Raw genomic sequence first — 17354 nt, 5'->3', positions numbered from 1 at the left:
AGCTGAGCCCCAGCGAGGGCTGAGCCAGGGGGGGCCTCCCACCTCCCACCAGGGCCAGGCAATTCCACCACCGTGACCATATGCCCTGGCTTCACAAAAAGCACCCTGCTCCCGGGAGAAGCCTTCACTTTCCTCTTTCCAGCACCTACCACTAAGCAGATGGCAACTCAGGCTTTGAAGAAAAGACTGGATTTTTATTGGGCTTTCATTACTCACAGACTACTTCTACTTCGGGGATTGGGGAGGATGCAAAAGCCTCCTATCCCAATTCTAAAATCCAGAATGATAGAGGAATAAAAATGTTAGTCCTAAAATTGTACATAGCAGTTCAACTAGAAGTAATTTGCTAATTTCTGCGAGCACATAAAACAACAAGTCAGTAAAAACACGTTAATGAATGTATTTAGTCTTGGCCATTGCATTTCATAAATATTTACTGTTTGCTATTAGAAGGCCAAATTCACAAGACTCGGTTAAGAACCAAAATAAGAAGGATGAATTTTGTCCTGCTGTGCCAATACTAAATCCAGTCATTTCCTAAAGCCCATGTCATGGCTCTTTCATCACAAAGTGCGGGCTAGAATTTCCCATCTGTGACCCTCTAGCACCAGCCACGGAAGCCAAGGCTGGTAGATTTACACCACCAGAGCTGGCGTGTGGCCACAGTCTGTGGCTGGGCTGTTCAGTAGTACACTCATTTAGCTTCAGAGTAGGGTAGCTGAGACCATTAAATTTTGAAATAAGCAGGACCACAGCACTCAGGCGTAGCATAAGGAAGAGTCCACTGAGAGCTTACATCACATTTGAGAAAATAAAACACTCCCCACCCTGAAAAATGCAAAGCTGATGATTTAGCTTTAGGGCAATCAAATATCTGGTTCAGATCTCCACAAGGAACAAACACTGATTTTAATGGGGCTATTTGTAAAGTGTGGTATTACCCTAACTCAGTAAAGGGTATCAAAGACAGTTTGTGCTTATCTAAATTTTAAATGAAAAGTTTATAATAAAACTATCCTGATACAGTGCATGGAACAAAAGGAGGAAAAGAATATGAGACGCTCTTTATCGGGAACCTCCCTTGCACTTGATAATTCCCCTCCAGGTTCCTTCTTCTATTCAGAAGCAATACAAGAGAAATACTTTCTCAAAAGAATTCAAATATACGCAAAACTTGTATTGAGGCATGTCTTTACAGCTGAAAATAATCATGCTGGCAGGGGTATAATAACCAAATATTTCCAACACAGCAATCAGAACTGAAGTAAGGAGTGGTGCAGGTGGGGAGCAGTAACCCTACTCAGCTGCTACAGCTGAGCTCCGCTCCTGCGGAATGAAGCCTCTACCCCACAGACCGAAGCTGCGAAAGAGCCAGCGCCGGGGCCGTGCCCACCCCCCTGGGTAGGACACAAAGCAACCGGGGCACTCGGCAAGGGCGTCTTCATGGCAACAACGGCTATTTTAGTTTTGTTGCTCAACGTTCCCTCACCGAATTCTCAGGCTCTGGAGATTATAGCACTAATTCACAGGAAGATGCTGTTTCCAAGCTTACACTTGTTCCTCTGTGATTTTCACGATCAACATCCCCTTAAGTAGTATGATTCCTTAATCTTTTCTAAAAGATTTGCTGTCTGCAGTCTTCTTTTCTTCCAGCTGTGCATATTAAACAGTCTTTCCTCAATAAAACGGTACCGGCAAAGTTCAGACAACAGCCATGGAATTCCAGTGTCAATAAAGATAGGTGGTTCCAAGGAAACTCTATGCAAATACATTTTCTCCTGCAAAAGCAAAGAAAATAGGTTTTAGAAGAACATTTATTAGGAGGTAATCAATAGCCATTTGCTCTTGTTCTGAAGCTAATTTAAGAGTTGACCAAATCTTCTCTCCAGAGATAGCCCCTGAAGATACTACTTTTGAGTAAGAACCCCTAGATAGAACCAATCTCTTATTTCACTAAGACCATCACACTCGTGATACATTAACGGAAAGGAGAGGATGAAATACAGGACACAGAAGTCATCTTAATCAACATACTGTTCAGAAACTCTGGAATAGTACTAAGCCTAACACTGCAGTAGCTCATTTTTCTTGAAAATTCCTCAAAAGTTGCATACTATTTATAACGGACGAAAAAAAAACATTTACTCGTAGAACTACAAAGAGCACAATGTGCCACAGGTATCACAAACTCTGAACAATTTTTGCTTATCTGTAGACAGATGTTGCACTTACAACTGCCCTGAGCACAACCTTACAACTTAAGAGCACGATCACCCACACTGCTCCTGAAGAAGTGTCTCCATTATTTTAATACCCTGGAAAAAAAGCACAAATAAATGGCAGTTTTACACACAACTTAAGGATTTCAGACATTAGAAAGGGTACCCCACAACACACCAGTAAGGCCTTAAAAAAAAAAAACAAACTGCATTTCATGGTCCCGCAGTAACTCGGCACAGCTCTCCCAGCTGCTCAGGGGTCCCAGAGAGGACAAAGGGCCCCGCGCCGCGCACGAGCTCTTCCACGGCACGGCTGCACGGAGCCCGGGCACTCCATCAGCTCACACAGTTTATTCCAGCTCTGCCACTGCTTTGCCTGGACCAAGCCACTTCTCATCCCTGCACCTTGGTATAGCCCTCTTTAACAGGGAAATTCCATCGCTCGTGTTCTTCGCCAGCAACTGGGTGTGCGAGGATGAAAGCTCCCCATAAAAGCCCCTCGGATTACTTCCATCATGAAAGCAAGTAACATTGAAATGAAGCAAAAAATGCCATGAGAGTCACCACCAGAGGACCACAAGGTGGAGTATTTCTTCTCCAGGACTGAGCTGTGAAGGCAGGAAGAAATACCAAACAATGAACTACTAATTAAAGCAAAACATAGGTGGAATCCAGGGGTTGTTTGTCAGGGGGGGGTCACTGCAGATGAGCCCCAGGAGCTCACCAACCGGCAACAGCTGCGCGGGGGCAAAGCACTGAACTACTTGCAGCAGGGCACCGCTCAGAAATGGGGGGAAGCTTTCGACCAGAGCTAGACTGCTCCACAGCCAGGAGCTTTGTTTTGAAATTAAGTTCAAGGCTCAGTGCAAAGTGAGAGAGAAGCAGCTTCCGGGTTGGTGAAAAGCAAAACCCACTCACTTTAGGTAAGAAAATCTGCAACATCCCTCCCTCTCCCACTTTTTGGCTCTGTGTACTGAAACTGTAGTAATTTGCCAACCCTACCTCTAATGTTTGGACAGATCTTGTGGACTGAAGCAAGCTTGGAGCTTAGCTATAACCTGTGTGGGGCTAAGGCCTTCCCTGCTATGCCCTCTGTTTGGCAAGATAAAATAAAAAGGATTTCTCAGTTTGAGTCACTTTGTGAGAGGAGGTAAAAAAATACAATTAACTTTAATAAATAGGTCAAGAGAATTTCTTTTCACATCTCTACAAAAAAAATGGACATGATAATTTTTATCTATGAAAAACAGTTCATCTTCTGAGCCTATTCTATGCAGAAGGCAGCAAGCTGACTACCTTAGTCTATCAGTCTAAATTGGACATGCCACTGTTTACAGAATGAAGCACTAATTGACATAAGTGAAGACTCAGAGGTTTGCCTAGGGAATTTAAAAATGTTACTTATTGAATCAATTATGTTCACAGTGTGACAACTGCTTTTTCTTTTATTTCTCCTTATAGCACTGCAGACTTTTAGGCAAAATGGTGTTGAGGAAGAAAAGGGAAATGAGAGGGGACTCCATTAAATGAACAAAATACGAAAGGGCAGGTACAAGTCATTACCCAGTACCTTTTCAGCAAGGAACAACTAAATCAAAGCCTAATCAATATATTCCTTTCAACTAAAGTTCAAACACTTAAATCTCAACCCCAGGAGATCAGGCTTAAAGGAGCTAAATTTACACTGCTTAGAGTGCAATGATGCACTTGCAGTGCAGAACAAACATTGCCTACCCATTAAACTCTGCACCTCTACAGCTACAGTTTAAAAGCTTCTCCGACAGACAAGCCCTGCAAGTTTTATTTTTCAAAGGTGGAGGGGCTGTGCTGCTGTGAGACGCTGTCCCGTGTAAGCGCCCACACGCAGCCCTCCTAGGTGCAATGCCCTGCAGCACCCGCAGCATCCACAGCACCCGTAGCACCCGCAGCACCCAGAGCACCCGCAGCACCCACAGCACCCGTAGCACCCGCAGCACCCAGAGCACCCGTAGCACCCACAGCACCCAGCAGCACCTGTAGCACCCACAGCACCCAGCAGCACCCTCAGCACCCACAGCACTCGTAGCACCCACAGCACCCGTAGCACCCACAGCACCCAGCAGCACCCGCAGCACCCGCAGCACCCACAGCACTCGTAGCACGCAGCAGCACCTACAGCACCCACAGCAACCCCAGCACCCGCAGCACCTGCAGTACCCAGCAGCACCTGCAGTACCCGCAGCACCCAACAGCACCCACAGCACCCAGCAGCACCTGCAGCACCTGTAGCACCCACAGAACCCGCAGCACGCAGCAGCACCTTCAGCACCCACAGCAACCCCAGCACCCGCAGCACCTGCAGTACCCAGCAGCACCTGCAGCACCCGCAGCACCCACAGCACCCAGCAGCACCCGCAGCACCCAGCAGCACCCAGCAGCACCCACAGCACCCAGCAGCACCCGCAGCACCCTCAGCACCCAGCAGCACACCCAGCACCCACAGCACCCAGCAGCACACCCAGCACCCACAACAACCAGCAGCACACCCAGCACCCAGCAGCACCCGCAGCACCCACAGCACCCGCAGCACCCAGCAGCACCCCCAGCACCCAGCAGCACCCCCAGCACCCCCAGCCAGGGGCAGCGAAACGGCAGCCTGAGGAGCGAGCAGCACGGCGAGCGGCCCAGCAGCCAAGGTCGGCTCCTGGCGTATCTGCCCGAGCCAGACCGGGCTCCTGGCCAGCAGGGACAGGAGCACAGCACGGCTCTAGTGCACCCCACGTCTTCACCAAGCACTGGAAGCTTTGAATAAAGGTTCGGTGATGCACAGGGAAAGTATAAATGGCCTGTTTGAATGTGAGGAAGGCAATGCATATTGCAGTGCACACCTCATTTCCATCACCAGTACAAAAGCAGGGTAACGTTTTAACAGACTAGCAGAAAACTTTATGCTTCTCTGAAAAGAGCACAGTACCTTTCATCCTTTTAGTAACGATGACAAAACATTTTTCAGTTAAATATTTGTTATTTAAGCTCAGCTCCATCATTTAACAAACACTACATCACGGTCATTAATTTCCATCTCCTTATACACTCAAGTCAAGCAAAAGGGATCTAAAAAAGACACAAAAAAGTGAAAATGACAGAAATGTTGCAACATTTGGGAGGCAACGGATAAAACACCTACCAACATAACAACAGTTTCTTGCTCCAAATGCTCCTTCATTGTGTGGCCTTAAAATCACTCATAGCTTTGCCAGTTGTACTGCTTCACACTGTCAGGGATCATCATAACTTAGACACGTACAAACTAATTAGGCCACTTTTTACACAAATTTTAAAAACCTCACACAGACAAAGGCTGACTTTAGGGGCCACCACTACCCCTCCTGGGCTGGAAACTTCTCCCAGACTTTGCCTCCAGACTCCAGAGCGCCCTTTGCCCCTCTCCAAAGGAAGCCAGGCTCCCAACGATAGACCCAGAACAGGCTGTGCTGGTAGCTGGGATTTACTGGCCTATCTGCTGAGACTTTTGAATTATTCAGGAGGAAAGTTTTATTGGCAGTAACGTGGGTGCACAGCATTCATTAATACCTTTTCTGAACAGGTTTAAAAAAAAAAAAAATCATAAATGCTGTCATTTCCACCCAAATGCACTAAGACTTCTACAAACAAAGGCAGGGCACGAGAACTTTACTTCCTGTATTTTTTTTCAGAGCTGAAATAAAATAAGAGAAATGTGACAAATATGAGGAGCCATAAAATGTCACTGTCATTCTGTTAGGCAATAAAAAAACCTCCTACCCAAAGAACAGGCTCATATCTGTTCCAAAAATAACTATTTAAAAGATCTGTGCCTTTGGTGTCCATTAATAGTTTCATCAATAGTAAATTCTCCCTTTCTTTCTGTAAAATAATTCAATATTGACTGTGTAAATACATGAGCTTTATTGTAGTCATTCACAAAATTTAATATTCATGCAGTATTTTCTCCTGCTTTTCAGGTAGCTCATCCTCTACTCTGTTTCCTCTGCCCCCTCACACTGCTGCTTCCCACTGTTTCCTCACTCCCTTATCTCATCTGAGCCTCTCCAGTCACAAGGATGGAGAAGTGCACTGCTGTCAGGATCGAGGAGATAAAGCAGGAACCACGTTTGGCTTTGAAAGTAACATCCTTACATATTCCAGGTGCAAGAAAAGCAATGGCCTTTTTGGTCAGGCCATTGGGAAGGGTGCAACTCAGGTACTGGAAGTAAACAGAAGCCTGGAGAACATTTACCGAGCATTGTCATTCATGCAACATGTATTTTAAAACTTTAAATATCCTCTTTGTATTGCCACTTATTACATTTGGGTAAAATGTGCCTCAAAATTACTCGTTGCGAAGCCACAAAAGGAACCCTATCTAACAGCTTAGGAGAAATTAAATGCGTAGATACAGCTGCTGCCTTGGGGAGACGGATGTTTTGGAGGCGGGGGAAGAACCAGGCAAGACTGTACATTTATACCAGATCTGGTGCGCTTGTATTTTTCTTTTTCACAGATCTGCAGACATAGCCAAAATTGCTACAGGATTTCTAACGCAGCATTGTAGAGATGCTGTGAGCTAGTTTGTTTTATCCGCCGGCTCTGCGCTGTCATAAGCCAGCAAGACGCATTTCATTGCTCACAGTCATTGCTTACACTAGCACAGCTGTCTACTTCTGTCTTTTTGTTTCTTTTAAAGCCACAACAAAAAGATCTTACAGTTATCAAGCATAAGCAAACGTATTTCAAACAGCACGGCCATTTATCTTGGGGCACAGGTTCCAAAATCAGCTTCTGAAGCACAAGCGAGAGGTTGGGGCCGTCGGCCCCCGCAGCAGCGGAGAGGAGGGTGTCCCACAGGACTGCGGGTGCTGCCCAGGCTCCACGCTCCAACACCCACCGGCTTCCAGGGGAGAAAAGACACTACACACTGCTGAGGCCACTTCAAAACCAAAGCAAACAAACAAAAAAAAAAAATAAAAAAAAATTCAGTAGGATTAACCACTTGGTCTCCATGAAGAATTAAAGAGTGGCATAAGTCATGATCTGAACTGTGGACATCTAAGTTCATCTGAAAAACAAATTCTTCTATTAGATAACTAAAAAATTATAAATCAGGGTAAATATGGGTTTGTTATAGTCTTGCAGTACATTAGATTCATGAGCCCAGCCAGGGAAATGCCATGTTTTCAGGTACATCCATAGGGTTTCATTCATCTGAAACAAGACACAAACTGAAAGGGGGAAAAAAAAAAAAAAAATGGGGCAAAACCCCCTTTTTTAGCAGGTGTAAATTTTAAACAGTCTGCACAGCACGACCTGAAACCCCCAAATCTCTTCAAGGCACAAAGTTCCAGAGAACAAGACTGCCACACAACTTCATTTCCCAGCGAGCGCTTCAGGAGACGTCGCTGTTAAACCCAGTTTATCAATATGACACGACTCCCCGAAACGAACGGCCTGTGAGCACCAGCTCCCTTGGGACGCTGCGCTGGATAGCTTTTATCCTCTTTCATAATTCTTACTGAAAGACAGAACTGTTGAAGTACACAGAACTGCTACAGGGAGATTGACTGTGGCTACTGTAAATACATCAAGCTGCCAAAAAAAATTCTAACATTACTGGAGAAAAATGCGTGACATGATATAAATTCATGTTGACTACTTTTGACTATTTCAGTGTAAAGGTGCCATAGAAGCGCAAATTATTATTACAGTATTAGCTGGTACAATGAGACATTAGGAAGAAGAACTGTTTCAATGCCTGGGGGAAATCAGCAATAAGAATGAATTACAGAAACTGATACAGTCATATATGCTGTGTTTTGAAATGTATTTGAAATAAAACTATTACCATAATAAAACTAAATGCATTTTTGTTCTGCTTATTCTCTGTAGACTAAAGAAGAGGTCAAATATTTTTCAACAATTAAAAGGTGTAAAGAATCCAGACTTAAAACATCAATTTAATTTTGAACCCAGATGATCTGGTGATCTGAAAAAAAAAAAAAATAGAATATAAGTCAGGGAAGAAATTCAAGCAATAAATGACTTACCTTCTTCATACCTTGTTTTAAAAATGATTGAGCAAAAGCTTCCAACACACAGTTGAGCAAACCTGCCCCCATAACTGATATTCTGCCTTTTTGTGTGAAGTCTGTCCTAAGAAACAGCAACATAACACCCTTGTATTTTTCTGTCTAATTAGTAAACATTAAGTGTAAACTCTACACGAGAAAGTTAGTGTTTGATACCCGAGTGAGGGATTAATCTCTTACATTCACATAGTCAGTATGACAACCTCAGAGATAGAGGAACATCAGGATAACGAAAGGTTTGCAACCAGCACCTCCTGCAACCGGCGCGGGACCACCGATGCTCCTGGCAGGCCACGACCACTTATTATTTCTGTCAGTGCCATTCGGTGAGAAGACAAACACGTGGCGTTCACGTGAAGGAGCTGGAGAACGCGAGAAGTTCACCCAAACCGCAGGATGGATGTCAGCAGTAAAAATCTACCTTTGAAACCAACCGCCCTGGTTGGGATTTATTTTATTCATTTTGCAGTTTCACCATCGTAGGGGACAAAAAAGGGAGGCTCAAGGGAAGTATTGATCTCTGATTGATTTCTGTAGCGCACGGCTGGCAATGCTGCATCATTACAACACAGTCACAGAGAGAAGTCTATTAATGAGATCCAACTACTAAATTATTGACTACTTAAGTACAGCAAATTTGGTCTAATTGTTTTCATGATGGGAGTTTAATTAAAGTGTCTTTAGTATAAAAAGTCTAGCAATATTCTTTTCAGATAGTGTCAGGAGGAGTTTCCAAAGCCTGCATGGCTTTCAAAACTAAATTAAAAGTTACATCTAATGCAAGGCTCTTCAAAAGAGGGAGCTTTTGTACGGGAGATCTTTTTAATTCCCATCTCCAGCTGACAAGCACTGCTCATGCATGACGTGCATCTCGTCACATCAGGGAGACATCCTCTCATGCTGCGCCCACCGTGCTGCGAGAGACTGCGACTCCCTCAGGCTGTATGAAATGAGGGAAAGTGCTGGGTAATAAAGGGAATCTGAGGGCAATTGAGGGATACAAAATGAAAAAGCAGAGAAATGCTCCTGGTGGGGAGGGGGAAAGCAGTCAAACCAGAGCAGGACGGCAAATGACAGCACAGACAAAATTCAAGCTACACAGGGATTCTCCACCATGGAAAGACAGGTATAACCTGCCCAGAGACACGGAAATTTGCCAGGGCAGAGCATCAACAGAAATCCAGGCCATGACAGGGACCTCTTCCCATCGCCCTGCCCGTCAACACAGTGGCTGCCCAGCTCAGCTGGGTGCGAGCAAGCTCACCCCAGCACACACCAGGCTCTGTTGTAGGCCAAGTGCACAGGAGTTACTGTAGAGATTGTCCTTAACCAAACACACACGCGAGTGGAGGGGAGCAGCTGGCAACACTCAGGCTGGTTTGATGTACCAGGAGGGAGAGCTGTGAGCCCTCTGGAGCTGCACCCCAGGGGCAGCTCTGGCAAACACCCTGGGGCAAACACCTCAGGGCAAACACCGAGGAACATCTGGGGGGCAGTACTGGGGAACACTCAGGGACAAACACCCGGCAGGCAGCACAGACAATCCGTCCCAGACCTTCTGCAGGCCAGCACCGCTCAGATCTGGACCCACTCGGCCTGCGGCCAGGCCTTGCCCACGGCGACTACCTGGCTTGCTTTGGACTTCAGACATCAAGATGAGATGCTTGTCTATAGCAGCAATTAAATCATGGAAACCGAAAAAAAATCATCATGAAGGAGTTCAGTCACAAGGATAACACAGGTGCTTTCTGGCCTCTGAATACACAGATATGCTTCATCATGCCTTTTTCAGTAGTTTATCATTTATTTATAGTAATGTTTGTTTGCTACTAGATCTTTTCAGACACTTATATGCTCTGCTTGGAAGCACCCACAATAATTCACTTTGCAAGAATATGCAGCAGTTAGCATCACTGTGTTCATACTTATTTAGGACAAAATAACCACCTGACATTAAGAGGGAGAACTACACTGTGGTTAAATGGACTGTTTGGGACTAAGCAAGCATCACTTCAATTGCCCCAGTTCCATTAGGGACATCAGAAAGGCCGCAGTCTCCCTTCCCTGACTTGCAGCGCTCTTGCTGACAATAATAAAGGCTGTAACTGCCAATCTCAAGCTGGGTAAACTCATCCACATCCTTTGGATGAGGTTCTGCTAAACGCCTGAGCGGTAGGTCCCTGCAGGGACTGCACTGGTGGTTTCATTCTCTACAGCATATTGGCCTACAAAGTAGCTGGGCTGAAGTCGTCACAGTTACAACTTCACCTGACAGGGGTAGAAATATTCTGGGTTCCCACCAGCACCATCTCACCACGCGTGCCTGGGACCAGGCTGCAGCTCTCCCAAGCAGCAGCTCTGCCGCTAACCCCAGTGGCAAGGAGGGGGTCAGTGCCCCCCTCAGCACCCACTCGCTGCAGTGGGAGCGGGCAGTGCCCGGCCGAGCCCCTCGCACCCGGGAGCTGCAGCGGAGGCGATGGCAGGCAGCCTGCTCGGCCGGCTGCTCGAGGTGCACCCTCAGCGATGTCGTGTTAAAGCTGACTAAACAACCAACCGACCTGCTACAGCATGTGCACGGCGCCCAACTTGAGGCGCAGAATTTTCTCGTTCTCTTCACACTTTCAGCCCAATTTTCAGGAGGTTGCTACTGAAATCTGCCCAGCAGTGCTTACTTGGGGAGAAAGACAAGTTTCTGTCTGTACTCAGGTTACCACTCTCATAATGTTGTTCTCTCTTTAAGGGTATAATGTACAGTTTTCCCACTAATCAAGACCAGCTGAGCCTCCTCATTGTGTGTTTTCTTGTTTCTCCCCAGTGCAATAGCGTGCTGCTGATGTTCTGCCCTTTGCATAACTCCTTCACCCACCCACATGCAAAGCTCGCCATACGCACACCATTCGCAGCTGAAATTTCACGCCTGTTTCGCCAGCTGGCATTTGTTAGATACGATTACCCAGGTGAGACTCCTGAAGAGGCGACTGGTGTGCCCAGGCACACCCAGGTACCCTCGGACCTTGCCAGCCAGGGCAGCTTGGCTGAGGCCCACGGGCTCCTGCCGCTCCGTACCGTGGCCGCTGAGCCACATCGGTGCCCACGGCAGCGGGCAGGAGCGAACCTGCCCAGGCTGCAATCACAGGTGGGCAGCCCCGCTGCAGTATGCTTTAGGCTCAGAGTGAGCGGTGATGACACCGGCCCTGCACAAGCCTGCAGGAGCAGAGGCAGCACGCCAAACACAGTGTCCTTCCTAAACTGGAACTGGAGAGCCTTGAAAACAGAGCGTGAGTGAGTGACCAGCTGCAGCAGTTAAGAGTTTCTGCACCAACAGGACCAACATCTACAGTTGCGATGCAACTCTGAGCATGAACAGAGGATCCCAGCAAACTTTGGAAACAAAACAGTTTAAAGAGCCAGAGGAACATATCCTCAAACAGCAACGTCCCAGCACGGGGCTTCCAAAAACACCTAAGCCATAAGGAATTTAATTTCACGTGAAGTCAGTGGGTTTTTTCCTAAACATCCTTAGAGCTTTCCAAAGTCATGTGGACCTTGCTGGACAACCCTGCCATGCTTCCCAGAGAATATCACGAGGCAAAAGTAACAACTAATTGCAAGAGACACCAGAACAAAGTAAGAATTAATGGGATTGACATCAGCTGGAAATAAATGTTTTTTTTAAAGATAGTCACATGTATCACATACCTGCTCATTTCAATGTTACAGGAATTAGAAATTCCACTCTGATCCTGCCATAAATGTGCATAAAGACATTTCTAGGCTCCGTTCTGCACAAACACAAGTATGTACTCTCCCAGGCAAAGTCCCATGGCAGCTTACATCTCGGGCACAGCGGGCCGAACACCAGAGAAATAAAATTGTTTGGGAAGAAGTATGCTTCGTGCCAATGTCTGGCAAGCAGGAGGGAGCTGATAATTTTTAAACTGCTGTCCAAGCATCTGTTGGTAGACACCATAGCAAAACGAACACTCTGGCTACACCTGCTGTGCAGGAACAGCAGAGCTGCCTTCCATGACTGCAGAGCAGCGCACAGAAATTAATTTCCAGCAATTATTTGTGCTCTGGCCAGAGAACCTAACCTCATGTCTGAGCAAGCCAGAGGAAAGCTACAGGACATCTACAGCTGCTGCTTCAAATGCATTCAAGACATACCAAGGAAATTATTATTCAGACCCCTTTCATTCCAAGGATTCAAAAGGCAACAGAAAACCCATTTTTAGGGCCACAGGCCTGCAGTAGCGGCCCTAAGCTGGCACAGGGGCACTGCTACACCAAGGCCAGCACTCACCAGTTTGGATTCTCTAGGCTCTCTCTGAAGACAGACTCCTTGCTCAGACACATACTGTGTCCATGTAAGACAATGAGTTTTCACAGCTCTATTTCTCTTCTGCATATTAAGCCAAGATTCCTCTTCCAAGTAGATGTCAGGCACTTTTAAGACACTGACCTGGGAAACAGAATTATAGCTTTCAAAATAAAAAAAAAAAAAAAAAGGTAGAATCACTTCTCAGTATTTTGAAAGTATGAGCAGCCTCGCAGGATAAGACTGAGGATTCAGGAGGAGTGCACATCAGCTGTGGTTAGCCCAAACAAGAACACTCAACTTCCTCAGCAGCTACTAAAGGCCATGCAAACACTCCAAGACTTAGGGAAGTTGCTCAGTGTCCAGCCGGACTTAGAAGACCACAGCAGGCCAACTTACCTGCACCACCTCATGCTTCCCGCCTCGCTGCTGACAACTTATTTATGACAACGGGGTACAAGAGAAGCCACTTCCAAACCGTTAGATGCAAAGCAGCCAAACCCACCAGCTAAGCCACAGGGGCAGGAGAAAGGCTTGAACCTCTGCGGGCTCCTGCTGCCAGGCACAGCGCCTGACTTCCTCCACCAGCTCCTCTCCTCCTCCCAGAGCCCACTTGTCAACCCGAGTGACTTTGATCTAGCAAGCATGGGCCAAAGAAGGGATGAAAATCTCACCATGGGTTTATTTAGGTTCTGCCTGTCTAGGGCAATGATATGTTCTCCTTGGCAAGCGAGGCTTGGAAGAGATAAAGACATGTTTAGAGGCAAAAACATAACAGAGTCGTCAGCACCAGAAAGAGTACATGCATACTTTTAAGCATGCAGGCTGTGAAACAGTACAGTTATTTAATCATGCATGAATGTAAATGTACTGTTCTGGATACAGCCTATCTGCTGGAAGATGCTCTGCAAAAAAAAAAAATAAAATAAAATAAAATAATAAATTAAGGCTAATTCTCCTCCCATGACAACCTGTGAAGAAAGGACTGTCACTAAAAGAGACACAGGAGAGAGACACTAAGGGAATGCACAACCTGGGTCCTTACATTTTCTATAGTCTCATCTTTATAGGGACTCTATGATGCCATATTTAACTTGCAACACGCTATACGCACACTAAGTATTATTTTAATTCCCTCTGAATTCACTTACAGAATGGTTTTGTGAGAGATTACAACCCAATGTGTTCAGGAGCCATGGATCAGACATCCAAAATACCTGAGCTCGGCTTAGACAGTGCTGAGATCCACGAGACTGGGCTTTTAAAAAAACACCATCTATCACACAAAAATCATAAGCACTGACAGCAATAAGATTATTATATTGGGGTGAGGGAATGGCTGTATTTTCACTGTAGCCCAGGTAACATTTTAAAGCAGCTTTACTTCTTCCGGGTACAAAAGTTAAAAGTCCACCTGTGTGTATAAAACAACCACCACCACCAGTTCACCAGTTACATCTTAGTGTACTCAAGGCTACGATTTTGTTAAATATAAAATCAGTTCCCAAAGAACTTTTTTCTCTTACCTTCTCTTTCAAAATAACTTTACTAATTAAAAAAAAAAAAAATCATTAGGATATGTGATCCTTTTAAACAAGATTAACCACAGTGAAGCATTAAGGTTTTACAACTTAACTAAATTTCTCTCAGTAGTTACCTTTCTTAAAATTTCAGGAATTACATTGCGACACGTTGCAATTCTCCAGTAAATAATCACCATAGACAAATCTGATGATAAAAGAAAATCAGAAGGGAAGAGTTACAGCAGCAAATATTATCATTTTCTTTTAGCAAAAACAAAGTACTTGGAAGACTTCACAGCACAGCAAATGTGCAAGCAGAAATGCTGGCAAATTAACAGAGCGTTGAGGGGGTTGGTTTTTGTTTGGTGGGGGGGGGTTAAGTATAACCCAGTACTTCTGCTGCTCTGCCAGACAGAGGGCTGTAAATGAGACTGTTACAGGCACTCTGCCTCAGGAGGAGGGCACCTGCATCCACTACTCAGGCCAGACCCCCCTTAGCCAGCCTGTGGTACAAACGTTTTACTGGCATCTATTCTGGTGTTCCTGGACAGTTCACTGCAGGCAGTGGCAGTGGCAGTGGCAGTGGCAGTGGCAGTGGCAGTGGCAGGCTGCGTGGGTACATGCAGGACTCCCTCCTGCAGCCCGGGCAGGGTCTGGCAGGGCCCACGGGAGAACCCAGCTCCCAGTGGCACTGGGTGGACAACGACTGGGGCGAGAGAAACGCTTGGGTGACTGAGCTACCAGACCAACATACAGACTTAAGCTTTAGTTTATTTCTGTCCCCACCTCAATTTCTATTCTCAGGCTCATTCTCTGGGCAAACACAGTGTGCGAGATTTACAGAACAGTCCTGCCTCATCACACATTTATTTTTGTATTGAATTGGACCCAGTGACAAGGACAAAACTATCTATTAGGAAACAAATTACAGTTATTTAGTATCTCCAAAAAACGGTTGGCTTTTAGAATCACTTTGCCTTTTAATATTTAATGACCCAGATCAAGAACAGGACGCTACTGAATGAGAAGCCAACTGGCAGGCAGCCCAGGTTAAAGACTTCTCCAGGATAAAAGGAGTACCTTCTCGAACAGTGAATTTGGTGGGATCTGTGAAATGAAACCTTCATGGGGTTTGGTCTCCAGAGCTTTAACAAACACATCACATTAATACTATGAAGCATCTCCATGCAACATAGAGCAGAAAAGCATTCTCCGGAAAGAGTGGTTTACTGCATTTGAAGAAAATGGCAACAGCAGCACTAATGCTTAGCTCTCTTGAATTGCAGGGCAACCTTGCTAACAATTTGCTTAGAAAGAGAGCATAAGCCTGGAATTAAGAGCCACCATTAAACCTGAGCTGCAAGACAGAAGACACCTTTAAATGTATGATAAAGAATTTATGGACTAAAGCTTTTAGGTATTAAAGCATTTGGTACTGAAAATTTAAAGTCTGTAAGTTCTTATTTCATCCCAAATGAGTATTTGATCACAGTTCCCATATTAGGAAGAAAGGTGCTTATTTCCATGCAAAGTTCTATAATACTTGTTTCCCATGTGGTGGGATAACTGCTTTAAACATCCTCCACGCAGGCATGTGATGATGCTCAGGGGGCTGGAGCAGCTCCCCTGGGAGGCCGGGCTGAGAGAGTTGGGGGGGTTCAGCCTGGAGAAGAGAAGGCTCTGGGGAGTCCTTCGAGCGGCCTCCCAGGGCTTAAAGGGGGGACAGGAAAGGTGGGGAGGGACTCTGGATCAGGGGGTGGGGATAGGATGGGGTTAGCGGTTTAAACTGAAGGAGAGTAGATTTAAATTAGGTATAAGGAAGAAATTCTTCCCTGTGCGGGAGCTGAGGCGCTGGCCCAGGGTGCCCAGAGCAGCTGTGGCTGCCCCCTCCCTGGAAGGGTTCAAGGCCAGGTTGGACGGGGCTGGGAGCACCCTGGGCTGGGGGAAGGGGGCCCTGCCCGGGGCAGGGGGTGGCACTGGGGGGGCTTTAAGGACCCTTCCAGCCCAAACCAGTCTGTGATTCTACGTTACTTTAAGTGCCTAATTGCAAGCATTTCCTGCAAGCTCAGCAACTGGAAAACAAATATCCACGTGGTATCAGCAGATCTGATCTGACAACTGTGCTCCAACCCAAGCAGATTTATTTTCCTTTCAATATGACTGGGAAATGGTAACATCTGATTTTCGATATTTCAGGAAGTCTTGACTGATGAAGCTAGAGACTGAGGATCTGTGACCACTTTCTGACTGCTAAGCATCCTACAAGTCCACCACACCAGTCTTTCATCCCCGGAACTACCTACTCATGGGGGAAGTGAAACAGCAAGTGATCCCTCGAAAGGCAGAGATCATGAAAGCCAAGTGGTGGGACGCCTGTGGAGTGCCCGAGGCTCGATCCACACAGCTCACTGTGCTTCCTTCCAGGGGCCTTGCATCTGATCCACAGAGCACTGCAGATGGAAATCATCACAGAAATGCCAAGGAACCATGCAACAAAAAAACATGCTACAGAGAAACCAGCCTCAGAATAAGCTGAAAATTCAAATACTTGATGCAGATAAAACACACACTTTGGGGGGAGGGAAGGGGTAGAAACATTTTCTTGGTCTTGCTTACACAATGTCCAGCACACAAGGATCCCAGGCATGTCTGCAGTGCCCAGCTTCTACCAAAATACAACGATTACATAATTAATTTTAAAGGTTATGAAAAATTTTAATTAATTCTGTAAGAAAATTCAGGCAGCTTACCTGTTTTCTCTTCTACTGTTTCTACAGTCATGACGTGTTTTTCCATGGGACAGGGATACTGGGATAAAAGTACATAGGGTAGAGATTACCACTTCTCACATGGGTAAAAGAAAATTGCTAGCTGCCCCTTGCCAAGTCAGAAGCAGTTTCATAGCTTCTCTCAACAGGTATGAGCTGCCTAATATTAACAAGCTGCAATCTCCATTCAAGTTAGCAGAAAGGGAGAATTTATTAAGATTAGTTTAGTAAGATTAAAAAACAAACAGAAAATCCACTGCTATGAGAAAAATCGCTTGAAGGGGAGATGCTAGCTTTTGCTGCAGCATAGAGACATCACCCACACACCCTCCATACCACAGAAACAGACGCGAGCTCTTGACCAACATCCCATTTTTCAAATGAGGGTTAAGCAGAGCTTTCAGCAGCGTGGCAGCTCCACG

The 17354-nt window shown here is 45.8% G+C and overlaps 1 protein-coding gene and 1 long non-coding RNA gene across 2 annotated transcripts; both read right to left on the bottom strand.

The window, feature by feature from the left end:
- Positions 1-1156: 1156 nt before the first annotated feature.
- On the bottom strand, positions 1157-5347 carry LOC122153233. Its single transcript, XR_006165096.1, has 3 exons — positions 5173-5347; positions 2233-2315; positions 1157-1778 (listed from the first exon to the last, which is right to left on the bottom strand). It is a non-coding gene; the product is annotated as an uncharacterized LOC122153233 (long non-coding RNA).
- Positions 5348-7895: 2548 nt separating this feature from the next.
- On the bottom strand, positions 7896-16984 carry PRELID2 (PRELI domain containing 2). Its single transcript, XM_042790203.1, has 6 exons — positions 16915-16984; positions 16781-16829; positions 16468-16614; positions 14299-14369; positions 12627-12785; positions 7896-8220 (listed from the first exon to the last, which is right to left on the bottom strand). Exons 2-6 carry the CDS (start codon positions 16809-16811, stop codon positions 8179-8181), a joined length of 450 nt encoding a protein of 149 aa, XP_042646137.1. The 5' UTR covers positions 16812-16829; positions 16915-16984; the 3' UTR covers positions 7896-8178.
- Between the last annotated feature and the right edge of the window lie 370 nt (positions 16985-17354).

The sequence above is a fragment of the Tyto alba genome, unplaced genomic scaffold, assembly GCF_018691265.1.
Source record: "Tyto alba isolate M040663 unplaced genomic scaffold, T.alba_DEE_v4.0 Super-Scaffold_17, whole genome shotgun sequence".
Lineage (NCBI taxonomy): Eukaryota > Metazoa > Chordata > Aves > Strigiformes > Tytonidae > Tyto > Tyto alba.
The sequence above is the reverse complement of the archived record's forward strand: the minus strand, read 5'-3'. Positions and strand labels throughout refer to the sequence as shown.

What these genes read in the sequence shown, in the direction of transcription:
- PRELID2 (XM_042790203.1), bottom strand. Translation starts at nt 16,811, where the DNA reads ATGCCTGGGATCCTTGTGTGCTGGACATTGT. An exon ending in CCTTGTGTGCTGGACATTGT is followed by an intron (nt 16,615 to 16,780) that starts GTAAGCAAGACC and finishes TTCCATCTGCAG; the next exon opens with TGCTCTGTGGATCAGATGCA. An exon ending in CTGTTTCACTTCCCCCATGA is followed by an intron (nt 14,370 to 16,467) that starts GTAGGTAGTTCC and finishes TTTTATCATCAG; the next exon opens with ATTTGTCTATGGTGATTATT.